Here is a 27,406-nt window from a genome sequence, read left to right on the forward strand (position 1 = left end):
CCCAAGAAATTCCCTGAGCTCATTACAATTATAATGAACATGGTAAACTAGACCAGATGTGCCCAAGAGCGCAGTCTTCTGTACAGTGGCCCTTTATGCAGTGATACATACAGTAAAAACACCAGCAGCACACACGTCTCTATGTTAAATGATTTAGGCGGAACATACATTTTGTGGAGAATATATAATGTTCATCCACCTCCCTCGCATAAGTCTTTTCATGTGTGCGTGGCAAAACAAAAACTGCTGTTGAATTGAACATGAAAATGGAATGCATGTTTATGTACACTGTAGGCTAAATTTCATCTAACAATGCAATCAACATAAGAAGGATGAACAACAGTTTTTCCCCTGGTTGTGAAACTGTTAAATGCAGTGCATGTGGTAGACACTTACAGACATGTTATGTTATAAAACTGTTTATTACTCATTAAAAAATGTTACATAGCAACCTTGAGTGTTGCTCCAAACATTGTCGGAGCGGATACATTTTTTGAGCTTGAAGTTTAGTCTACTGCTAATACATCAGAAAATTGATTACCCTTAGGAAGATTGTGTTGCTTTCAATTTGTCCTGGTACTTTCCCCAATTCAACTGTGCAAAGAAATCACAACTGTTTTAAGTTTCTACTGACAACCATTTTTTCCCAGCTTGTGTTACACATAATTGAACACAGGCCTCCTTATGAAATGATTGCTCGATGCTGACATGGCAGAAGAGAAGAGTATATTTCTGCTTTTTATTCGTATTACACACTTAGCTCAGAACTCAGAATAACAGTTGTGGCTCTGAGTAAGAGTTTTATCAGGTCCTTCTTTGTGTGCTTAACTAAGTGCTTCTGAACAGTTTTTTTCTTTTCTCTTTGTTTTCTGTCTGGCTTAGTTTTAAGCTCTTGAAGGTTTTCTCTCCGCTGAGTTCTTTCTTTTCATTTTCTCTCTCTCTCTCTCTCTTAAAAAGGCTTCACAAATATACACCTGCGGAAGAAAAGAAACAGTGAGTTTCTGACTCCAAAGTAGTCCTGGACATTACATCGCCTTCCAACCCAAGTCATCCACTCCATACGCCTCCACAGTTTGCAGTTCAAGAGTGGTCAGAAATTACAGTAGCCAGTGATATATGTTACAAAGTGTTTGTAATAGTTTTTTTCTGTTTCGTTTTTTGTATAAGTATTTACAAGCACCTCTGTCCTACATTTGACAAAACACATTCCACGTTGCTCTGGTAAACACAAGCCTGTGATGGCGGAAACATGAGAAAGCTCCTGGGGACGACGCCAGCAAATAAATGGAAATCTCGTGAAACCTACTTCACATTGTTTTTTTTCCTCTCCCGGCTGAAGATTCTTTTAAAGGAGAGCTTAATTATTTTTTATGTACATGTAACGGTGTCACAGCGAGAAGCAGGCCTCTCGTGGTTTCTTTGATAACGGCATCTGATATCTCGCTAACAACTCCTGTCAGCCCGAAATATGAACACACTAACTACCACACCATTACATAAAAAAAAAATGCACAAGGATTATACGAAAAGAAAGAACTTGTTTCTGTGACAGTAAAAGGTGATTAAAAGATCTGAGGAGTGCCTCATAGTGTTTCAAACAAAGAGTGCCGAGAGATTGATTTGAAATTGCACTGTCGCATTGCATTGATTTGTCACTCAACGTGCTTTGTTTTTTTGTTTAGTTTTTTTCTCTCCTTTGGACACCCGGCAGTGCGATGAGAGATCGTGACCCTGTTCAAGCCAACTGCCAGCACTCTCGAGCCGGTGCCCTCCCTATATCCCCAAACGTCCAAGCAGCTGAAACCTGCGCATACAGCAACGCGAGAGAGCCAAAATGGTGGTTGTCGCCACTGGCTGGGTCCATTGCAACAACCAAGAGGGAAAATGTGCAAATCATGAAAATAAACATTAAGTGGCAAAAGAGAAGAAATCAGGTTGCTTCCCAGGTCAAAGCATCTACAGTATAACGTCCACTGTCTTGTGTGGATGACAGCACTAGGTGTGGTTGTCTGGGAGACGAAGCACCATGTAAGTGTCAGTGGGGTGGGGTGGGGGTGATTGGGAATGTCACATGAAGGGGGGGGGGGGGGGGTTGCCTAGGACAGTTTGGTGCTGGGGTGTTGAAGTTGCGGGGGACTGAAGGCGGGCTGGTGGTTAAGGGCGGACATGGGGTATAGGCCGTGATGCAGCAGGTCCCCGTAGGATGCCCCCATTGGATGTTGGTAGAGGTGGGCGGGGCTGGCAGCGGCCTGAGCCAATAGTTGTCTCTGCATCATGAAGGAATGGATGGCGAAGGGAGGGACGAGCGGAGAGAGGACGGCCTGGTTCTTCAAGTACTGCAACTGGTGAGAGTACCCAGCAGGCACTGGGCCACCCATGCCGTCGCACATGTCCTGCATCTGAGACACAAAGGCCCCTGGGTACAGGCCATGGAATATGTGTGGGGTATGGAGGGGGTATTTGTGGCTCTCTGGGGCGTATCCATTGATGAGTGTGGCATGAGGCGGTGTTGGGGTCGCTGGCTTCACCGGTTCCGCCGCGGGACTCGGCGTACGTTGCTTGCAGGGGACCTCCCTTGGCATGGAACAGTGCATGGGCGTCACGGCGCGCACCTTCTTCTCCGGGAGTCCGCTCTCTAGCTCCCCTAGTGGTCTCTTCAGGGGCCGAGCGGCACCAACGTTCTGCGGGCAGCTCTTTGTGCCCAGGATGGGTCGCGCCAGTTCCTCCACCTTGAATCCGACGTTCGGCTCCTCTGGCCGTCCGTTGTGCGAGGCCTTGTCAAGGCCCCGAGGGAGTGGTTGATGGTGCGGAAGGGGCTCTGTTGGATTCTTGGGGGCGGATATGGTCATCGGGGGAACCCGACAAGCCCTGGGGTGGTAGTCCAGACTGGAGCCCTGCCCGCTGGCGGTCTGGTAGGGGAGGGAAGTGTTGGTCAACTTCAAGTCCTGAGGAGGGATGATGGGTGGATGGGACAGACTGCACAAGGAGGGAGAGGAAGGGGGCGGTTTGGGAGGGGAGCACTTCGGCAGGCTCAAGTCTGTGGGTTGGTCCTCCGTGGTCCTTTCCCCCCCTGAGGGGAGTTTGTCTTTCTGGGTCAGGCAGACCCCGTACACCAGACCAATACTGTCCGGAGGCGGCTGATGCTGGCCCGAAGGAAAGCCTGGTGTGCTCTCACAGTCTCTTGGAAAGGCCTCCCTGTGCAGGTATTTGCTCAGGTGCTCCTTGCCCAGGTGGTGCTCCGCCTGCCTGTACAGATTGTGCAGGTGCGGGGACGAGTAAAAGTCACCGAGAAAACTAGGGGCGTGGCCTGGCCGGGGCGTGTCTGGAGGCTTCTCCATTCCGCCATGCGACTCCGCCCTCAGTAGGTATGGTTCAACTGTTGGGCCGTGCTGGGGTTGGGGATGAGGATGAGCATGCGGGTGGGGGTGAGGATGAGCATGAGGGTGGGGATGGAGGTGGGGGTGGGGGTGGGGGTGTGGGTGGTGGTGGGTGGAGTAAGGCTCCGACAACGACACCCCACTACCATCCCTCTGCAATGCCTCTTTGTTGGGGGGTCTCAGTTCCTCCACACACCCATGGGGCCTGAAGCTCTGGGCATGCTGGATCACAGACGGCCTGCTGATGAACCCACCCTCCGACCCGGACGAGGCCAGCGATCCTGGCGCTGACAAGGCCTCCTCCGCCCCCTCTGCCCCGAGACCCGAGGCTTTATTGGGGATGAGTGGAGGCGGCGGCCCAAAGGAGTAGTTGTTGGAAAGGGCCGTTCCGCTGACCTGAGAGAGGAGCTTCTTCTTGGCCAAGGGGGACATGATACCAGGGTTGGCCTTGGGGTACAGGAGGGGAGAGTAGCTGAATGAGGCCTCCTCTCTGCTGGGCAGCTCGGCCCGCTCCGTGGGGATCTCTGGAGCCAGGAGGGGCTGAAGGGAGGGTCGTTGCTGCAGGGTGGGCAGCACCATTCCCACATGGCACTGGTTCTCTTTCGTCCCAGCAGGCTCCGGGATGCCCATCTTGCTCAGCAGAGGGGGCACGGCAAACTCGCCCACCCCCGACTGCCACGGGTTGGTAACGGTGTAGTGGACAGATTTGGCGGGAGCGGCCACCGCAAACACTTCATCGTCTTTAAATCTCATGACGTTCATGTCCGCCTGAGGGGTGGCGACCGCCAAGTCACCAGCAGGGCTGATGGGCCGCCCACCATCCCAGAGTGCACTGCGAGGGGGCGCCGTTCTCTCCAGGCTGCAGACACTGTCAGGCTCCTCCTTCACCTCCGGCTTGACCTCTACCACCTCCTCCTCGTCCTCCTCGTCTTCCTCCTTGGTGCTCCTGCTCTCGGGCTCTCCTTGCACTTCCGGTTTGGTCTGCTCCTTTTCATCATCGTCATCTTCATCATCATCTTCATCATCGTCATGCTCTTCCAGCTCCTCCTTCTTCTGGTCCTGTGGACGGCAACAAAGCAAAGAAAGAAAAAAAATACTTTAATAGCTTGTGGCACACAAGACAAATATCACAGTAGCATAACCTGGGCACTTCTAATACAAGAACTCCATTTTAGTGCTTGCTTTCAAGGGCTGTGGAAAAAATGTCTGAATATGGAAACTACACGAGTCATGAGTTTAGTTTCCAGTGCATATAACGGCTCTGTCCATGTTTCATGGAATAACGACAAGCTAAAAGGGCTAAATGTGTATTTAATTCATGGCCTATGGATTTACAGCTGTCTACAAATAGCACACTTCAAAGCTGTTCGCAACATGCTCATTCAGTGACCTCTGCCCTGCGAACCATGACCTGCATGTTGTCCCCTGGAGATGTATTTGTAGTTGTGTGTGTTGACATCACAATATTGAGCTGTGGTTCATTCCCCTTCAACAGTACAACACCCCACACGCCATCAAAGAAAGCAAAATCAACCAGATGGAAGATGCGGTTGAGTTTATGAGACCTTCTCATTTCCCAAACTAAGTCATCTCATTCCTTTAAAAATCTTTCTTCTTTCCCTCGAAAGGACACAGAAAAACAGGGGAAAAACAAAACACTAGAACTAGTCGGCAAATACGATGAGCCATCACTTCTGCTTCTTGTCAGCCCCTCGGATTGTGATGTGGACAAGGTTGCACATTTTCAGGCGTACTCCGCACGTCCCTGTCACCATGGAAGCGAGCAGATGAATCACCCGGGACTGGCGCGGGCATCAGAGAGATGTTCCATCTGAACCCATTCATTGTCGTGTCAGTGAGAGAACGCACAGATGCTGGGCATCAGTTAGTGTCAAGCACAACGCTGGCTCATCGCTCCCTAATTCACCTCCATCTGTAATAGACACATCTGTGTAGTGGCGTGTCGATAAATAAAACCTACCAACTGAAGGGAGACTACGAGTTTCTATTTTCCTCCCGCCTTGGTAACAAAAAATGAAACAGAGAGAGAGGCGCGGAAATGTAATAATTGTAGCCTCAGGTCGTGAGGCATGTGAATAGATTTCCCAACAATTCCAGACATTGTTTGGAAGTGGCAGTTCCCTTGACCCGTGGGGTCGGACCAAACCTTGGGCTAGCGGAGCGGCAGAGTTATGAGTCAGAGCCTTTTTAGGTCCGCTGACACTTTCACTCGCTTGCAGGGACACATAGTATGTCTGGGGAGGGGGGGATGGCTGGTGACTAGCCAGCAAGATTACCCGCCTGTAATGGGCCGTGACTGGCTGTCAGTTTTCCGTTTGTCACTCAATAGCCCCTGATTGTCTTCCTTCATTTTTCAGTGGTCGGGGAGGGGGATGGTTGTGGTGTGTGTGTGTGTGTGTGTGGTGTGTGTGTGTGTGTGTGTGTGTGTGTGTGTGTGTGTGTGTGTGTATGTGTATGTGTGTGTGTGAGGGTATGTCTACAGATCACTCTCCACAGCCACTGAGCAGCGAACAGTGGGCAACCTTTTAGCCCTCTGGCGATTGTACCAAATGTCCTCCAACCATCTGAAATCTATAAATCTGAGTAAGTGGTTGTTTTTAGTTTTTGTTTCTTTCATTCTTTCCCTTCCCCTTTGGTTCTGCTTTTGCACTTTTCTCTCTCTCTCCCTCCCTCCCTCCCTCCCTCCCTCCCTCTCCCCCTCTCTCTCTCTCCCTTCCTCTCTTTCTCTCTCTCTCTCCTTCCCTCTCTCCCTCACTTTCTCTCGCTTGTATAATAGGGGCCCTTCTGACTTGGGTCTGGCCTCAGACGAAGTGTTCCATTTTCATTTTGCTGCTTGACATTACAATGTACAATCAATTATCTGGAGAGAAGAGAAGAGAAAAGAAGAGAAGGGAAGAGAGGAGGAGAGGAGAGGAGAGGAGAGGAGAGGAGGGGAGAGGAGAGGAGAGGAGGGAGAGGAGAGGAGGGGGTAGTTTTCAAATTACAGAACATACCAGACAGATGAGCTCTGCCTGTGTGCATGCCACTGGAAAACGACTCAGGACATTACTTTTTTTTTTTACAAGGGCCCTTTGTTTCTCACCACAGCTTCTTACTCATTTCATGTTTTTGCAGAAATGAATGTGTAAGTTCTCTCTCTCTCGCGCGCTCTCTCTCTCTCATTCCATCTCTCTCTATTTCTCTTCAAACACTTCTAATGTGACACCCTTTCAACAGAGAAAATGCAAATAGCCCTTTCATCTGCTCAGTAATCATTTGGTTGTTCATGTGAAAATAATAACTCAATTTTCATTACCCCTCCAGATTCAGCATGCTCTCTCTCTCTCTCTCTCTCTTTTTTTTCCTCTCGCTTGCTTCATATTTATGCTTAACTGGAGAGACATCTGCAAATCACCATGGATTTATTGGCTTTCAGGGATAAAAATAAGCCCACAGTTTATATAAGATGAAAAAAATATGGTATCAATTCCCAGTACACATTACGACCCATCAGATTTTATTCCAGGCAGTTCAACTGAACCCCCCCCCCCCATTTGTCCCCCACGGAGGGGCACAGTCTCGTCAATAACAAACGTCACATTTGGCAAAAACGACACATTCAACTTCGGCTGCAGGCACCAAGGATTTTAGGACTCAACCGGGATGGATGGGAAAAATAAAATGCCCAGAGTGCACTTTCTACACGCGCACACACACACACACACACACACACACACACACACACACACACACACACACACACACACACACACACACACACACACACAGCTAGCGTGGACCTAACTCAATCAAGCAAGCCTATGAAATCGGGGAGGGCAAAGTCACCCAGGCAAAGGAGGGAGAAAAACAGCATTTGATTAAGCGCACTGAAGTGCTGTGGCCGGGGATGCTGATTCCACTCAAATAATTATGTTCAAACCAGCAGCCTCTGACAGGGCCGCGGCTCACAGGGGCCGGCGTGACAGCTTATTTGTTAAAGAAAAGAGAAAAGGCAGTCAGTCAGTCTGAGGTGGGCTGTCATGTTTTCAGTTTTTTTTTCTTCTATTCCTTCCTTCCTTCCTCCCCTCCTTACTCACTCACTCCCTCCACTCTTCTCGGTCTCCTTTTTGAAAAAAGTCATTGAGCATTGTGTGTGTGTGTGTGTGTGTGTGTGTGTGTGTGTGTGTGTGTGTGTGTGTGTGTGTGTGTGTGTGTGTGTGTGTGTGTGTGTGTGTGTGAGTGCATTGTGTTTCTCTGTCTTTCTCTCTCCCTACGGAACACTCCCTCTCGCGCATACGCACACTCAGACGCTCACAAGACACACTCAAGAGACTGCCACACTGTCCGCCAACCACAAAACACACTCTCCCTCGCAAACACACACACACACTATTCACATACACTGTACGTACTTTTTATACATATAGTACATACATACAATACAAAACCAATGACCTACATTCTCTCTCTCTCTCTTTCTGTATATCTGACCCCTATCCTCCCCTCTCCATCCCTCACACGTACCTCTGGGCATTCGGAGTCTTTGATGGCGGACGCCTCCTTGTCAGGCTTGAGCCTGCTGCTCTGCTCCTCTTTGGACCGCTTGGTGCCGCCGGCGGTGGCTTTCGTCCTGGAGACGGCGGGGCTGCTCTCCTGGCCGTTGCCCTCGTGCCGGCGGGGCTTGACGGGGGGCAGGGGCCTGTCCTCCTCTCCTTTGGTGTACCTCTCGTAGGGGAGAATGAGCCTGCCGGAGGAGCGGAGGACAGAGGGAGCCAGGTTAGTTATGATGACACATGTACACAGTGTGTGTGTGTGTGTTTGTGTGTGTGTTTGTGTGTGTGTGTGTGTGTGTGTTTGTGTGCGTGTGTATGTGTGTGTGTGTGTGTGTGTGTGTGTGTGTGTGTGTGTGTGGTGTGTGTGTGTGTGTGTGTGTACTAAGAGTAGTTACTGGCGGACGAGCAGTGGGCACAGGGAGCCAGGTTAGTCATGGAGGCCTGGAACTTTAGAATGACCCATGTACACAGTGTGTGTGTGTGTGTGTGTGTGTGTTTGTGTACTGAGAGTAGTTACTAACACTTGCGAGCCAGACTAACTTTGTGGCCTTGGCAAACACTTTTTGGCCGCCCCCTCCGTGTTTCTCTCTCTGTTTGTGTGTGTATGTGTGTGTGTGTGTGAGTGTGTGTGTGTGTGTGTGCGTGTGCGTGTGCGTGTGTGCGTGTATGTGTCTGTGTCTGTGTGTTTGCATGTGATAATGCTAATCCTACTTCTTGTGGTAATGATTTTTGCTTGTGTTTGTGTGTGTGTTGGTGTCACAGCCATGATAATATAATAGCACACAATGGCTGTATAATATGAAATAATAATGAATAAAATGAACGATAATGAAATCTGGTTGTTCACAACCCTTATCCACATACATACCTACAAGGTAAGAGACATTTAAACACTTCAAAAATAGTAACTGAATGTAACTTCCTTAATAAAATAATAAAGGTTATTTTTGGCTTCATCATAAAATACAGTGGTGTTGGTGACCTTAATGCACTGCCTCTGATCGGGCACACCTTTGCACAAGGAAATATCTGCACTAAAGTATATACACGTTTATGGACGTATTAATGATCTAAGGAAATTTATTATGGTGTGCTTTGATATTCTCTCTCTCTTTCTCTCATTCTCACACACACATACCTCACCTCCCCCACCACACTCACACACAAACACACGCACGCACACACGCACACACACACACACACACACACACACACACACACACACACACACACACAAACACACACATACACGCCTCAAACCCACTGAAGCATGCAGAACAAATTCACTTGATCCTAATTAAAAGCATTTTGGTTCCCAGCAGCCGATGACATTAGCCTCATACCCCTGGTGCTCCCCATCAACACTGACAGCAGAGAGGGGGGGGGACAGAATTCTCCTCAGAAACACCACTTAGCAACACCGGAAAGGCAGATAACAATAGTCAGAAAGAGAGACACAGGGAAGGAGGGAGAAACACAGAGAGAATAGGGGCTATAGGTACAGTGATTAAAAGATTAAAAGATTTAAAAAAGAGAAAGAGAGAAAGACTGAAAAAGAGAGGAAGAGAAAGACATTGATGGAAAGAAAAGGGAGAAAAAACAATAGAGCGAGAGAGAGAGCGAGAGAGAGAGAGGAGGGGTTGTGTAATTTCTTTTAAAGTGTTACACCATGTTTCTTTCGCTGTGCTTTTTTAACATGAAATTGAACACATGGGGAGATTTGCTCCCCTTATCTGGTTTGTTCCGCATTTCTGATGTGGACTGCAGATAGAGCTGTAGTAATTGGAGTGGGATGCTTTTCTCTGTAATCACAGTTTCTGCTCTGGCGGTTTTGAAGTTTTTTTTTTCCGTCTCTCTCTCTCTCTCTCTCTCTCTCTCTCCCTCGATTTCTTTTTCATAATGTGCTCAGTTTGATTAATGAGTCGCCGTGGAAACAGTCGGAGGCGCCCAGAATTATAAATATCTGCGCATACGACGTGGCGGCGCTTCAGCGGGGATCAAAATGCATTTCGCTGCTCGCAAATCGCACTTTGAACAAGGCGAGCAGAAGCACACGAAACATCAGACGAGCAAATTCTGACGAGGCTCCTGCATCTTAATTAACTCATCTCTCTTTTTGCTTTTTTCACTTTCGCTTTTTTTCTTTTTTTTTATTCACCTGCCGAAAAAATTCCACTCCTCTAGTCTCCTTGGAGGTTATTTTTTTTTCTCTTCCCTTCACTGCTTTGCATCACTCTCACAGCGATACCTCTACTAAAACGTGGGGTGGAGGGGGGAAGTGCATCTCTCTTTCTTTGGGTGGGAGGAAGTCATTTCCTCTCCCGTGTGTTGTTTGCCCCCGATTCTCTCCTCTTTGCCACCCCCCCCCCCCATACTGCTCCTCCGCTCTTCGGAATGAACTGAGCATGCCCAGAGCAGAGCGGGGAGGAACTCTGCTCTTCTCGCCAGGCCCTGGCCGAGCGCCAGCGGCGAAGCAGAGCAGGAGCCCTAGGGAACCATTCATCTTCAGATCCCATTACCAAAAGAGTTTAAACATGTTACAGCTGCTAAAACTAGAGAGAGAGGGACAGAGAGAGAGAGAGAGAGAGTGAGGGTGAGGGAGAGGGAGAGGGAGAGGGATAAAACAACCACAAAAACGCTCACTTCAGCTCCAGAGATTTGACTGGCTCTGACGGTCCGGGCCTCTGGTGGAAGCACAGTGCAGTCCCCCAGATTGGCAATAGCAGACATCTGGGGCTCAATGAATACCTGATTCCCAATGTAATGGTCCCACCCACCCTACCTCACCTTACCCCACCCCACCCCACCCTACCCTACCCCCCCCCCCCCCCCCCCCCCCCCCCCCCCTCAACTCCACCCCACTCCCCACCAAACCCCCCCACCCTACCCCACCCACTCCCCCCCCCCCCCCCCCCCCCCCCCCCCCCGCTGTTTATGTAGCAGCGGTCCAACAGTGCACACAATGACTTATCTTGTTCAGAGTTAATCCTCCCCCCAAATCTCTTGGTCTGGAGCTGAGTGGATGTTTTTTTTTTATCTCTCTCTTGCCACCCCCCCCCCCCCCCCCCCCAAACTCAGGGCACAGAGAGGTCTCGTGACTCCTCTTCGCTGTGTTCATGTGTAATAGCCAAAATTACATTGACCTTATATTTTCTTGTTCTAGAAATTCCAGCCAGTAATTGACATCAGCTGTCGATGTTTACTGTGTGTGAGTTTGTGTCTGTGTGTGTGTATGTGTGTGCGTGTGTGTGTGTACACGTGACACAATGTTATTGTGTTAAGGTATTATGTTATTAGCGATTATTTGGGTGCTTGTGTGTGTGTGTGTGAGTGAGTGTGTGAGTGTGTGTGTGTGAGTGTGTGTGTGTGTGTGTGTGTGTGTGTGTGTGTGTGTGTGTGTGTGTTACAGAAAGAGAGCGAGAGCGGGGCAAGGGAGTTTATTTTGGAATTAACTGGTACGATGGAAATACCCTGGTCACTGAGGTTATAAAACCAGGCAGCAGTTTATCCAAACATGATGACAACCCCCCCGACATCATTCCATTCCAAGTACCAGGTAAGGACTCACAAAAACGAATCATTCCCTGTCTTTTGTACTTCACCACAGAGGAACACAATACCCGCCCTGACTTTTACGAGACAGGCAGTGGTACACTACACATATCCTCTGAAGGAGAAGGGGGTTGAAAAACATGTTTGAGAGGTCATGGAAGGGGGTCTGTGAAACGTCTGTTTTTGTGGCTGTTCCTGTCTGGGGCCCAGGAGCTGTCAGATGGACAGCAGAATAAGTGGATTATGTGCAGTACAGCTGGCAATGGGTGCCACGGCAGAAGAGGAGATCTACAGTTAAACGTTTTCCTTTTATATGGCAGAGAGGAGAGGGGGAGCGATAGAAAGAAACAGTGTGTTTGTGTGTGTGAGAGAGAGAGAGAGAGAGAGAAGGACAGAGAGTGAGAAAGAGAGAGAGAGAGAGAGAGAGAGAGAGAGAGAGAAGGACAGAGTGACAGAACAGTAGTGAAAAATGTCATAGAAAAGGCAGAGTGCCTGTCTCAAGAAAAGGGCAAATTCATTAACAGCCCCCTGCCTTTGTTTACTAATCTAAAACAACAACAACAACAACAAAAATCCCCCGAAATGGCCTCTTTTTTTGCAGCCTTGTGAATTTAGATAGATAGATAAATGGATACTTTATTTATCCCGATGGGAAATTTAGGAAACGCACTTATTTAAAAGCAGTTCTCTCTCTGCTCTCTGCCCAGCGTGCCTGGTGACGCTGGCGATGCCAGCCTGGAACTGCGGTGCCAGCGCAGCTTTGTCCACTCTCATTGGGGGCTTTTGCCCCTGTAGCTGTGCCATCCAGGGCTGGGCACGGGGCAGGGCGGAGGGCACAGGGTAGAATGCAGGGCTGTGACGCTGTGCTGTGCTGACAGCTGACACGGATCCAGAGTGGCTGATTACATCTCTGAACATGACTGTGGCTTACTCGACGCCGCCGGTGACAAGGCCGTGGGGATCAGAGAGTTTTCAGGGGAGCAGGTTGTGTGTGTGTGTGTGTGTGTGTGTGTGTTTGTGTGTGTGTGTTTATGTATGTGGGACATTTCACATCAGAATACTGAAGTAATTCCACTGAAGTCATTTGCGTATGTACTTGTGTGTGTGTGTGTGTGTGTGTAACTGTGTGTGCGTGTGTGTGTGTGTGTGACTGTGTGTGCCTATGTGTGTGCCTTGTTGACATGCTGAGACATTCACACCTGCCCACACATGTCATTCCATCACAGTTGCTCAATAGCCTCAATAATGCTTCTAATGAAACTCCCCTGCCAGTCTGCAAGGGTTCTTGGCAACACGTGTTGCCTTTTTTTTTCTTCTCATTTTTTCTCCAAAACTCCAGCGGGGGCCAACTCTATAATTACCTTCCTCGTCTCCCAGTGAAAACTGAGTATCAGGCCTAACCCAAGGAGGCAGTGGCGTATGGGAAGGAATTCTGGGTAAACAGACAGATTTAATAAGAAATCTGCACCGTCCAAAAAAAGAAGAAGAAGAAGAAGAAGAAGAAGAAGAAGAAGAAGAAGAAGAAAAAGAAAAACAGGCCGCAATGGAGCGGACCATCTGTAATCACAAGCCCAGTACTGGTTATTTTTACATCTTCTATTTCAGCGCCTCTCACCAACGGCCCGGTTCATTTATAGGCCAGATAAAAAACATTGCGTTGTGGATTGGCCGGCTCAGGTGGAGGTTTTAAGAGGTCTGGATTGGCCGCAGCCCTGGAGGGGAAGGCGCGACTGACAGCTCTTTAAACATTTGGGCACAGACGCTACACGAACAGGTGACTCTCGTTCTCACATGTAACACACACATATGTAACTAATACACACTGTATGCACGCACAACACATTCATACACGCACACAAACCCACACTCACCCATACACACATAATAATTTAAACATATGCATGCAAGACACCCTCAAAGAGAGACACACACGCACGCACACACACACACACACACACACACACACACACACACACACACACACACACACACACACACACACATTCACTGCAGTATGCATCTGATCAATACACACACGTGCTCCTGGGCTTTGTGAACCAATGACCTTGCCGTTGCCAGCGCGGGGTGACAGATGACGGAGGGGACAGTGAGAGACGGCAGTGGACCAGCGTGGGGTGACAGATGACGGAGGGGACAGTGAGAGACGGCAGTGGACCAGCGCGGGGTGACAGATGACGGAGGGGACAGTGAGAGACGGCAGGTGCTCCACATGATTCATCAGAAGAGGAGCGTAGCGCTGGGGTCAGCTGGGCAGGAGTCTCAGAGGGTCACGCCAGCGGAGACCTCCAGACACACACCCCTCTTCACAAGGCCTTTATAATCAGCCTACTGTATTATACTGCTACTACTATTACTATTACCACTACGACTACTACTACTACTACTACTACTACTACTACTACTACTACTACTACTATTACTCCTACTACTACTACTACCATTACTACCACTACTGCTATTACTACTACTACTATTACTACCACTTCTACTACTACTTCTACCACTACCGCTACTACTACAACCACCACCACTATAACTACTGTATACAGTATAATACCACTGTACTATTAGTGTACTCTAAGGTAAACATGCTCAATGGGAGGCAAATACAGCTGTAGCCCTCTGAAGGATAAACATCCCTTCTCTCACATGTAATTGAATTATCTAATCTAATCTAATATAGGAATGCAGGTGTATATATATGTGTGTATTCTTAGGTGTGTATGAGTTTGTCTGCATCCTTACTTGTGTTTGTGTGTGTGCATCCATATGAGAGTATGTATATTGTTTATTTAAAAAAAAAAAAAAAATAACATTAAACCTGGCAGCCCAGCGAAAAATAATTGAATGCTTAGTGCAGTCGTGTAGCACTTATCTAATCGTCAGCCTCCCTTAATAACATCAGGGGATTTTCAAGTATTTTCAAGAAAGTCTTGGATAATGAAGCCTCCTCACCAAAATCACTTTGTGTCGGTGAAACCAAACAGGACCTTAGGGCATAGCTGGATATTATAAACGCTTGTAATAGGTGACCTCTGATGTCTTTTACGCATTGGTGCTTACCCTCTTGCCTCTCAGTGGGAGCTCACACACACACACACACACACACACACACACACACACACACACACACACACACACACACACACACACACACACACACACGGGAGCAAACTCATCAGGGGTGGAAAAGGTGACAAAGATGCAACCCCCCTAGGGGGGATCCAGATGAAGGTTTTCCCCTGTAGGCTAATACATAACCAGGCAGACATCTTAGCACAGTAGAGCTACAGGTGCTGTATAATACAGCGTCTTCATCAAGGGAACCCTTAGCCTAATCATTTTAATAATATTATGATGATACGATATGGACCTAGGTCACTCACAGTAAAGTGAGCTTAGCCAATGCGATGCTGACAGACAAAATAGCGTTAGCTAGTTGCCGAAGTTGCGACTGCATTGGGGAAATATGCTAGTTATACAAACATGCCAAATAGCTTATGATGCGCTATTTGACATTGACTGATGAGCCACCACCAGCAGACCTACATGATTGTGGATGACCTATTTTGAGGTCAAAGTCGACAAGTTTATACCAATGTTCCCCTATGTGTTTGTGCGTTTTGTATGCGTGTTAATATTTATATGTATGGGAAAGTGCCACTGTGCAACCATCTTTGCGTGTTTGTGAGCGCGATTCTGTACATGCATTTGTATGTGTGTGTGTGAGTCTGTGTGTCTCTCCCTGTGAGCGTGCATGTGTATGTGTGTGTGTTTGTGCATCCGGTGCCGATATCTCACTACTGGCCTCTGCCTGCACTTCCCGCCTGGAGGGCCACTGAGTGGCTAATAAGATTCTGTTGCAGCATCTCTCTTCTCTTCTCTCCTCTTGTCCTTGCGGCGGCATCTCTCTCTCTCTCCTTCTCTCTCTCTCTCTTCTCTCTCCCTCTCTTCTCTCTCTCCTCCTCTCTCTCTCTTTTCTCACTCCATCTCTTCTCTCTCTCTCCTTCTCTCTCTCTCTCTTCTCTCTCCCTCTCTTCTCTCTCTCCTCCTCTCTCTCTCTTTTCTCTCTCCATCTCTTCTCTCTCTCTCCTTCTCTCTCTCCTCCTCTCTCTCCTTCTCTCTCTCTCTCTCCTTCTCCTTCTCTCTCTCTTCTTCTCTCTCTCTCTCCTTCTTTCTCACTGCTCCCCTCCTCTTACGTAACTCTCATATCCATAATAAGCAATTCACGCGCACACACCGGCTCTTTTAAATAATTACACTCCCAAAGAACACAATAATTATAGCAAGTGCCGCATTCATCGCCCCTGTGGAAGCTGGCGATGGTACCGGTGCCCGCCAATGCCCGCCACCCTGCTGCCACCCCCTCGCTCGGGGGGGAAGTGTTCCAGAGAAAAGCGAGGCACACACTCTGCATGCTGGGAAGGCGGCGACGGAGCCGAGTGTCCTTCCAAAAACAGACAAGAAGGACGAGGAAGACGAGGAGGATGGTAACACAGGTGCTGACTGCAGTGTGTGTGTCTGAGGAGAATATCATGTCCATCCATTCATCTATCTATCTATCTATCTATCTATCTATCTATCTATCTATCTATGTATCTATCTATCTATCTATCTATCTATGTATCTATCTATCTATCTATCTATCTATCTATCTATGTATCTATCTATCTATCTAGCTATGTATCTATCTATCTGGCTAGCTATCTGGCGCTCTCTTTCTCTTCCTCTCTTTTTTATCATAGTTGTTTTAATAATCTGTCTATCTAGCTGTCTGTCTATCTCTATTTAATTATCATCCGGATAATGCATTGTGCAAGAAAGTGCATAGAAATATGACTCTGTGTGTGTGTGTGTGTGGGGGGGGGGGGTCAGTTATTCCATTTCCTTGGCAATTCATAACACAGGGTAGGACAGGGGTGGGTGGATTGCTTTAGTGGTGACAGTTAAAGGGGTAGAGCGCCACTCTGCACCAAGGGGGGCATTTTCCAGCCCTGCGGTCGCTCTGAGAGAAGTGAAACTGACTGTGGCAGAGGGACTTCCTACTCCAAACGGCCACCTCCAACGCCTCAGTGGCAGCGCTCTCGGCCACCCTTCTGCTGATGTCATCTCCCACCCGCCCACCACACAGAAGGCCGCTGAAGGAGATGCTTGGAATCTGGCAGCAGCAATAGTACTGAGAGATCAGCTAGTGTCTAAATTAGGAAATGCACAGCGAGCATAATCCATCTATTGTGATTTAAGTTCCTGTTAGAGACTGTTCCGACGAGAGCCGACATGCATGGAGGATGCGTAACAGTAGTCACTATGTGAAAGATGCAAATCTGCATTATAACACAATAACAAAAAGTACACTATAATCTACATAACTACTGCTGCAAAAATGTAATATATTCAACCTAAACTTTACACACATTATCTGGCTTGCTGCTGGAATGACTCTCTGTATTTCTTATAATGTTGCTTTTGAAGTGAGCCATGACTATTTAATGTACCAGACAGCATTTGTCATGGAGGCAGAAACACTCTCCGCTATTGCGTCAAACTGTTGCAATGTATCCAGGCACAGTATCGGACTTGTCAAACACGCTGTGTAATTGCATTTAATATGACTACCCAGCACTCAGTCAACTCCATTCACAGCATGCATGTCCCTCACCAATCGATTAAAGTCTTACAGTATAAAAAAGCCAAGCATGGGGGAACAGCTTAACGCTACACAGAAACCCTTAGGCTGAAACCTGCAGCATTTGCCTCAGCTCGCGACGATGCTTTGTGCCGTGCTGTTTTTTCCTCACTCATTGTGGGAGAATTACCAATGTTTAATAAGTGGTTGCTTAGGGCAAATCACTTTGGTTATTTGCTCATGATTTTACAATCAATGCGCGATGTTTTGGTTTCCCTTTGTCCTCGGGAATCGCTGTGCACGCCGGGCGGGTTTATGTAACAGTTATGTAATCTAATAGGCTCGCATTTGAGGAAAAATATTTATCTCCCTTCAACGTTGCTACAGTAACCGGCGAGAACACTCTAATCACAGAATGCATTCAGAACGTGTAATGTTCCATAAAAGAACACATGGAAATGGCAGAAAGAGAGCGTTGGCATACGGTTTAGCCTGGGTTCCTGTCCTGGGGGGGCTGGTGTGTGTGTGCGTGTGTGCGTGTGTGTGTGTGTGTGTGTGTGCCTCCCACTGAGAGAGGCAAAAGGGTAAGCACCAGTGCCTCAAAGACATCAGAGGTCGCCTATTACAAGCAGCGATTATAATATCCTACTCATGTCCAGCTATGCCCTAAGGTCCTGTTTGGTTTCACCGACACAAATTTGGCTCCAAACAAAGTGATGTTGGTGAGGAGGCTTCATTATCCAAGACTTTCTTTCTTTCTTTAAAAAAAAAGTAGTGCTTGAAAATCCCCTGATGTTATTAAGGGAGGCTGATGTTTAGATAAGCGCTACATGACTGCACTAAGCATTAAATTATTTTCTGGTGGGCTGCCAGGTTTAATATTATTTTTTCCATTATTTCACTTTATGAGGCAGAGGGGGCTGCAGTACTCCTTCTCAGGCACTAGATGGCATGCTGCCCGGCTGGGAGAACTCTCAGCACCTCACCAAGCACGATGTAAACATTGTCATCACAATTATTTCACCCCTCGGCTAAACAACTGCTATTTTTATCGCTTTATGCGGCTGTAAAAACCTGTTCCGTAAATTTGCACGAAATGCAAATCATTCTGTCTTTATTCCCCTCACCCCTCATACCACCCCCCCCCCCCCCCCCCCCCCCCCACGCCCTCAGCCACCTAATACCTGAGACAAATGCTTGTTGACATCAACAATTTGAAATGCCCATTCATCTTGGTGTAATTTTTTTCCTGAGTGCTGGCTCCATGCATTGGGATGGGATCAAATGCAGCAGTGTGTTAGGGGAAGCTGTGTGTCGATGGCTGGGTTAACGCTCAGAAAACGGGTGCTAAGTGGCTGAGCGACTGGTCCCTAATGACTGGTTGTCGAAATGAGTTCACCCCCCCCCCCCCACCCGCCGAAAGGCCCTTGGTAATAGAAAGAGTAAGAGAGAAAGAGAGAGGGAGAGGGAGAGAGGAAGAGAGGGGGAGGAAGAGAGAGACAGGCAAGGGTGGGAGAGAGAGGGGGGGGGGTGGTTTGAAGAGAGAGAGAGATGGAGGGAGGAAGGGAGGAAGGGAGGAAGGGAAGGGGCGAATGACAAGGCTAAGCTGGCAGCTGAGCAGGTTCCTGATGCTAAACATTAAAACAAATGACCGTGGGCCTGTTATTGGGACATAATGGAGTCTGCAGCTGAGAGCAGGAGGGCCTGGGGCCATGTGGGTCTGCTTTGTTCACACACACACACACACACACACACACACACACACACACACACACACACACACACACACACACACACACACACACACACACACACACACACACACACACACACACACTCGCTCACACAGACACAGACACAGACACACTCACACAGACACACACACACTCACACACATACTTATGATTATCGCTACTGTGGACAAGAACAAGAAGTAACCACTTAGACTGTGAACACCGAGTGCATAAAAAAAAGGCACACATTCTTTCCTGTGGTATGGAGTTTGCTGAGTTTCCAAGAGAGAGAGAGCAGAAAAAAAGATATTGTTCCATAAGTTATTTTGCCTGACCCCAAAGTTTTAGTCTAGATGTCAACCCCTGCACTAATGATGGAATGCCAAAACCAGGTCCTCATGTTTGTCACCCTAAGCTTTTGGTCCCAAAAATACTGCATGCCGTCTCAAGGGCAAGAAACTCATTAACTTTCAACAGCTATCTTTAATTATTAAGCGTGTGTCACTATGCAATGAGCGCTGGAATTTTTACACACAGCGGAGCTAGAAAAACTCTCTCTCCCTCTCTCTCTCTTAATAGCTGGAATGTGTGTTTTCATTCACTCCAAATTAAGGCCACATTCCTCTGTAATGATCTTAAAGACATTGAATTAAAGGGCTCGCTCAACAAGTTCCTTTGAACATTTCCCTGTACTCTCTCTAGAATCCCAATACAAACACAGCCTTTGGTTTCTGTTTTTTTTCTTTCTTCTTCTTCCACTGAAGACAATCCAGAGCGATAAAGCACAAGCAAAGGTTGTGTAAACACACAACTACATCAATAGTTGCTAACAGGGTGAAAAATCCTTCTTTCTGAAAAACTAAACTACTCCCATAGAAAAAAATTAAATGTAAAAATAGCCGGTGGAGCCAGAATATGAGTCCAATTCGGACATGAAAGCCAAGTCCGACCCTTTTGTCAATGTTCAAATGGTGCTGACTTACTTTAGCCTTGAGCGAGATAAAAAAAAAGAACAAATTCCATTACTGCGGCTTATGAAAATCAAATGCAAGGAAAACAGATGTAGCTGAGCAAAGGCACCAAACAACATGTTGTGTCCTATATAGTGTCCATGTGTGTGTGTGTGTGTGTGTGTGTGTGTGTGTGTGTGTGTGTGTGTGTGTCCTATAAACGACAGACCAGTGATCAAGATAAACCGCACCCTGGAAACGTCCAGACACAACTGACTACTGCTATTGGAGCACTAAAAAAAAGTCTAGGCAGAGAAACGAAGAACAAATGATGCATTTACTCAATGGATGTAGGCTCAGGTAATGATTGCCAGGGCGTTCTTCTTTCTCTCTGTTCAACAGCCTTGGCAAACACCCTTCAGAAGAAGCTCTACCTTTGTGTGGGGGAAACGTCTCGGGCTGAGGATCAATTAATCACGCTCGAGCTTGGCTGTTGAAAGAGTCACTTTAGTCTTGTTGGAGAACAAGAAGCGATGGCATCTTACCAGGGCAAATGAGGCTGTAAATTTAAATGCAAATTTTTTTTTGCGATGATAAACTAATTAGATCAATCACACTTTTTAATTAGGTTTTGTCACTTCTGAACACCCACAATGTCACCGCGACTCTCCCCCGATTAGGTAATTTCATTAGCGTGGCACGGCGAAAAATAAATAAATAAATAAAAGAATAAACAAACCGCAGATAAACAGATGATTTTAAGTAGGTGTGAATAAATAGGAGATGCCTTCGATTGCACTCTGACTAGCATGTGACGTTTGCCAGAATGATGAAAAGAAAAGCAAGAAAAAAGGATCAGCCCGTGGTGTTGCAATACCTCATGGATTAGTACACTCTATTATACAACAGAACCTAATGACAGGGTGTGCATCAATGCATTCACTGCATCTTCCCATTTAGTACACAGCTCGCGTGCACACACACACACACACACACACACACACACGCACACGCACACACACACACACACACCAATCTCTGACAAAGCCTGAGGTCTCTTGGGGGCCACCGAAAACAGCTGATGCAAGGCTCACCAAAAGCAAAGGCACCAGGAGAGAGGGGGTGCCAGAGAGAGAGAGAGAGAGAGAGAGAGAGATCATTAAAACACACTTAAAGCAGTCACATTAAAAGCTGTCATACTCTGCTATAGGTTCAAGGATGTGTGCTCCCGAGTGTGACCGGCTGGAATTCAGAGCAAACATTAATTCTGAGGAGGTGGGCTGACTGGGAAAGAGAGAGAGAGAGACAGAGGGAGAGAGGGAGAGAGAAATCAATACAACTTGGAATTGATGTGTTTCTTTTCCACGTTTTTTTCTCTCTCTCTCTCTCTCCGAGTGGAACAAAGCCACGCGGCCACCGCCTCGTCCCCGACGACACCACGGGCTTCTGCACATTCCTCTTTCTACATCCTGTTCTATGTGATGCTCTCGTTTAAAAGTATGGCTACATATCGGGCGTAATTACATAAGGCATGAGCTCGTTAAACTCTACAGACGTGAGGCAGATTACCAGGAAGCGTCTCTAAGCAGAGCCCTGAGGGGGTGGGAGGGGCGAGCACAACCAAAACACAAAATAGGTTTCTGTGAAGGTGATATATGTGTGTGTGTGTGTGTGTGTGTGTGTCTGGAGGGGGGGGGGGGAGAGGGTAATGCTTGATGTTGCTTATATTGATAATGTCTCAGGGAATGCTGTTGTTATCTGCTGTGAGTGGCATTCAGCGAGTGGAACACTCCGGAACGATCACTTTCGCCGTGAGGAAGAGCAGGGTGGACGGAGGACAGAAAAAGTTGAAATAAATAAGATCACCAAATTGATCAGTGCCGTTGACCTATATAATTAAAGTAATATCATTAAAACGCAGAGGGGGAGAGAGAGGGAGGGACAGGAAGAGGAGAGACAGGGGGAGGGAGAGGGAAGGGGAAAGAGAGGGAGGAAGGGAGGGATGCAGCAGTCTCTCTCAAGGTTATTGATATCATTTTTAATGACCTAATTTGTAATCTATGTTCTTTTTTCTTCTTTCCCTTTAATAAAAGCAGATAGCCAATCTTGTGCCTGTGAGTCTGAGCGCAAAGCACAGGCCTTAGTGGATGTTCTGTATTGATTTTGGAGTCATGGTTGGTTTTATTACGCTAAATGACAGGCCATTACTTACAGTTTTCCAACTTACTGGTGTAAAATGCTAACAGTGTGTGTGTCAGTGTGAGTGTGTCAGTGTAAGTGTGTGGACTGTCACACCACACCTCTTGTGACAAACAGGTTGACCTTTCTTGGGTTGTGTAAGGTCTATAGCTCATAGCCTCATTCCTCACAGGAAAATACTACATAGCAGATGACACTGGGTCTGGTCCTGGGCCATATCTGGGCCTTATCCGGGAAATATCTGGGAAATATCTGGGAAATATCTGGGCCTTATCACGGACATATCCTGGCCTTATCACGGACATATCCTGGTCTTATCACAGACATATCCGGGTCTTATCTAGGTCATACCTGGGGTCTTATCCGGGTCATATCCGGGTCTTATCCAGGACATATCAGGACCATATCTAGGCTACATCTGTTCCAGAGTCAGTTGCTGGCTTTAAAGGGGGGAACCTCAACAGAGAACGTTTAAAGGTTTGGTTTGGTTTAAACGAGTTTACTGTTGGGAAACGAGGAGACAAAAAACGAATCCAGACCAAAGATCAAGGCAAGTTTGGCTTGTTTAGCAGAAATGAGGTCCCATAAAAATAAAAAGGGAGGGGAAAAAAAACCCTGAACCATCCATATCCAATCTGTGGTAAGGGGACCTTTTATTTAGGACAGGCACTGCCCAGGCCACCTCATGAAAAGCCACTTCAGTTCCGGCCTCAAACAGAGAGGTTTTTCCCAGAGCAATGCCCCCCCCCCCCCCCCCAACCCAACAACACACACATTTCCTTTCTGAAAAATCTCTTCCCACAATCAGATAAATCCGCTACACCACTTGGACCAGGATGAGTATTTGTACCCATGCTTGAGGACTAGAATGGCTTCAAGTGCCTGGAAAATTAATTAAATTAATTGCCCTATTTTTCTCTACCTTTCACGCATACACAAAGCTGCGTAATTTAATGTATCAGCACATCACTGGGCGTAGTGCTAGCACTCCCCCCCCCCCCCCCACACTATTTTTCGTTGGTCAAGGATATTCCCTGTCTTCTTTGGCTGGGCTGGGATATTAGTCTTGCGGATCGATTTAGCACAAAAGCACAGCTGTCGAGGGGGACAAGGGCCAGCACATGCTGCTAATGCTGCTCCCACCCGTCTGACCTCGGCTGAGCAACAAACCCTCCCTCATCACTGAGTGTGTGTGTGTGTGTGTGTGTGTGTGTGTGTGTGTGTGTGTATGTGTGTGTGTGTGTGTGTGTGTGTGTGTGTGTGTGTGTGTGTGTGTGTGTGTGTGTGTTTGGGTGCGTGGGTGGGTGGGGATGATGGTTATTTGTGAGTGTGTGTGTGTAGTTTTTTGCGACAAGATCTTCAGAAAAGCTAACAACACACCTTACTGACCTATCTCTGTGTGTGTGTGTGTGTGTGTATGTGTGTGTATGCCTGTTGGTATTTTATGTGGGTCCGACAAGATCTTTAAAAGAAGGCCTCTAACACGCTTCTTCCCCCCCTACCTGTGCGGTTGTGTGTGTGTGTGTATGCTATTGTGCTGTCGGTGGCTTAAAGGTCACCCTGCACATGTTTTTCAAACAACGAGCAAAAAAAGGGCCGCCGTTGCTACAAAATCTCTTGAGTGTCTGCATTGATCCATGCACACGCACACGCACACACACACACACACACACACACACACACACACACACACACACACACACACACAGACACACACACACACACAGTGTGTCTGCATTGATCCATGCAGAGGTTGATATTGAGTGCAGAGCATCGTCACAACCACACACTCGACCCACAAACACACACATGCATGTGTTATGCACGTATGCACACACACACACATACACACACACACTATATGCAGCTCACACAAAAGGCCCAAAGAAACATGCACAAGCATACACAAACACACCCACACATTCACGTTTACACACTCATACACACGCTTCCCCTATAAACCAACACACCCACAGCTCCGTGTACGACCTGCTACACAGTGCACTCTCCTTTCTACGCACAGCAGCACAAATCCCCTCAATGTTATATGTTCCCTTTGACTGAGGCAGCAGATATCCTCTTCTGACACCCGGCAGAAGGGTTGTGGCATCATTCGTTTCTACTCATCCTGCCGACATTGACGCCAACGTCTTTTCACGGAACAAGACGCGACGACGAGGGAACCCGCTGGAAGAACAAAGACGACACGAGGCGGCTAGGCGAGGAATCACCGCAGTCATTCGTTTGTGGGTCTTTTGAACTAAAAAAACTGCTCCTCAAATTTGCCCTGTAGGGAGAACTCGGTGTCAGTGATTCTTATACACAGAACGCCTGCCTCACATCTTGAAGAAGTGCAGCGCTCTCTTCACATGCTTTCAATGACTATAGACAGGTGGCCTTAACATTTCACATAATGTTGGCTCATGTCAGACCTCGGGTGCCCCCCTCTTTTCTGGACCCACTAGAGTTTGCCTACCGCCCCGAGGCTGGAGTTGAGGACGCCATCATCCACCTGCTTCAGCGAGCCCACTCTCATCTAGACAAAGCTGGCAGCACTGTGAGGATCATGTTCTCTGATTTCTCCAGTGCCTTTAACACAACCCAGCCTTGAGTGCTGCGAGGGAAGCTCCAAAAGATGCAGGTGGACACCTCCACGACCTCCAGGATTATTGACTACCTGACAAACAGAGCACAGTTTGTGCGACTGAGGGGATGTGTGTCTGATCAGATGTGTGTGACTGAGGGGATGTGTGTCTGATCAGATGTGTGTGACTGAGGGGGTGTGTGTCTGAGCAGGTGTGTGTGACTGAGGGGATGTGTGTCTGAGCAGGTGTGTGTGACTGAGGGGATGTGTGTGTGAGCAGGTGTGTGTGTGACTGAGGGGATGTGTGTCTGAGCAGGTGTGTGTGACTGAGGGGATGTGTGTGTGAGCAGGTGGTTAGCAGCACAGGTGCGCCGCAGGGGACTGTACTCTCACCTTTCCTCTTCACCCTGTACACCTCAGACTTCCAACACAACCTTTGGAGTGCTGTCATCTGCAGAATTTTTCGGATGACTCTGCAGTTTTTGAGTTTGTCAGTGGTGAATATATATATAGGGAATGTGTATAGGGGAACACTTTGTGGTGTGGTGTTTTTTCCACTTTTTCCATCCTGGGAGAAGAGGTGAAGGTGGAGGAAGGCTACAGATACCTGGCTGTTCATCTTGTCAACAGACTGGACTGGGAATATAACACTGAGGCTGTCTACAGGAAGGGACAGAACAGACTCTGCTTTTTGAGGAAGCTTAGGTCCTTTCATGTGTGCAGCAAGATGTTGCACACCGTTTACCAGTCTGTTGTTGCAAGTGCCATTTTATTTCAAAGAAACTGAACAAGCTGCTAAAGAAGACTCGCTCTGTGCTGGGGACTGCTTTGGAGCATTTTGAATTGGTTGTTGAGAGAAGAATGTTGCACAAACTGCTCAACATAATGGCCAACACTTCACATCCCCTGCACGGCCTACTGGTCAGACAGCAGAGTGTTTTCAGTTGGAGGCCACTTCATCTCCACTGTAGTAACGGCTACAGGAAGTCATTCTTGCCCACCACAATAGCAATATATAATGACTCCCATCTGTGCCGAGAGTTGAGTGGCAATACACGGTGCACATTTTTTATTGTGTTTACTTTATCTGGTAGTATAGTTGTTTGTATATATATATATATATATATATATATATATGTATTTTGTGATTTGTGTGAAGTGCTGATACAACAATGCAATTTCCCTTTGGGGATCAATAAAGTAATCAATCAATCAATCAATCAATCAATCAAGCTATCTATCTATCTATCTATCCAATTAGTTTCAGGTACCAACAGTACAGTACTACGATGCCAACATCACTGGTATGGTAAAACTAACCTACCTCACGCTGGACTAAACACATCTCACATTCCCTGTCAGTGGGGGAACAGTTAGATCAGGGGTTCTCAAACTTTTGCAAGCTGGGCCCCCCCAAAGCTGGTTAGGGGTAGTTGGGGCCCCCCCATCCACCCGCGGCCCGCCGCCACCGCCCTCAACTACACCACCATATATAGATAGATAGATAGATAGTGTATTGTTATTGATAGGCCTGACATGTCAAGGTTAGGCTATTGTTATTGTTAGGCCCATACAGACAATTATTATAACTATTTATTTTTATTATTGTTATTATTATTATCAGTAATAGTAGGTATTATTATAATTAATGATTATCGACCAATTATTATTATTGTATTATTATTATTATCATAATAATAATAAGTGGTATTATTGCTATCATTAGGATACTGTTATTATTATGGGCCTCTTGTGATCTTTACAAAAAAAGAATGACGAAAGAGGGGAGATGCTTAAGTCTACTGTCACTCTTCAGCTGCTCTTTCATGTCTAGTGACAGCTCATCTGCTGAGCAGAGAAATGGATCCCGAACTCAGGCGAATGAACGGTAGTCCTCTTTGAAATAGGACCCAAACTGATTTCTGATATTCGGCGTGATACAGTGTAATTTGACATAGGAGCTAAACTCAGCACAATACCTATCATTATTCTAAACGTGTTGCGTGGCCGGCAAAATCAGTGTTTCGGCAATTGTATGGGGTTTGCCAAGCTTAGAAATTCTATGAGCAACTACATAAGATGCTCCAGACACTGCTTGGAGATAGTGCTATGCTTGGACATGGTGGTTCGTTGTTGCTGGAGGCCATCACGTTTATGTTTAAAGAAGTCCACAGGCTTCTCTTTCTGACTTTTACGAATCAGAAACTTGTCCATGTTGTGTTTGTTTGCTGATACAGCGTATGAAGTTAATAAAGTTCTAATTTCAACGTCGTGTTCTTGTATGTGGTTGTGAACGACTTGCACACGAACAATGGATAAGGCTGTGCTAGGCAATGATTCCTAACCAAACGAACTGTACACAATGTAGACAGGGACAGCACAAAATAGTATTCAAGTGCTGGTGTTTTATTTGTTGCGGTGGATGATCAAAAAATGTAAAGGTAGGCTAGGTGTTAAGGAGAAAAGGGCTAGCTGTAGTTGGAAAAGGTAGCTAGCTAGGCTAGCTCTCGGGGCTACGAGCTTTTCTAAAAGATTGTGGAGCAAATTACTCCTTAGAATAGGCTACGAATAGACCTACTGCAAGTGCAGTAAGGTATTACTAAGGAAGGAGTGAGTCTTTAAAAATACTGTTTATAAAGCAATGAATATCTGAATGATAGAGGAAACAAGAGAAATTGCACAAACTCTGCAAAGTGTCGTCTCAGGGTGAGCGCTTACCTCCATGCCTGCGTTTTGTTTTTATACTCGGAAGCGGAGGTGCTACTCGCTATGAAATGATAATACTCCGTTTTGATTGGTGGATCAGGAGCA

General features: G+C 47.1%; 1 protein-coding gene across 2 annotated transcripts in view; it reads right to left on the reverse strand.

Moving 5' to 3' along the window:
- Positions 1-403: 403 nt before the first annotated feature.
- Positions 404-27,406, reverse strand: part of arid5b (AT-rich interaction domain 5B) — a 93,321-nt gene continuing 66,318 nt past the window's right edge. For both annotated transcript variants that reach the window (XM_031561420.2, XM_012839232.3), the window contains 2 exons: positions 7,902-8,121; positions 404-4,436 (listed from right to left, as the gene is read on the reverse strand). In XM_031561420.2, the coding sequence (XP_031417280.1) occupies positions 2,097-4,436; positions 7,902-8,121 (2,560 nt within the window). In that variant the 3' untranslated portion in view covers positions 404-2,096. The remainder of the gene's footprint in view (positions 4,437-7,901; positions 8,122-27,406) is intronic.

Source organism: Clupea harengus, chromosome 23, assembly GCF_900700415.2.
Source record: "Clupea harengus chromosome 23, Ch_v2.0.2, whole genome shotgun sequence".
Classification (NCBI taxonomy): domain Eukaryota; kingdom Metazoa; phylum Chordata; class Actinopteri; order Clupeiformes; family Clupeidae; genus Clupea; species Clupea harengus.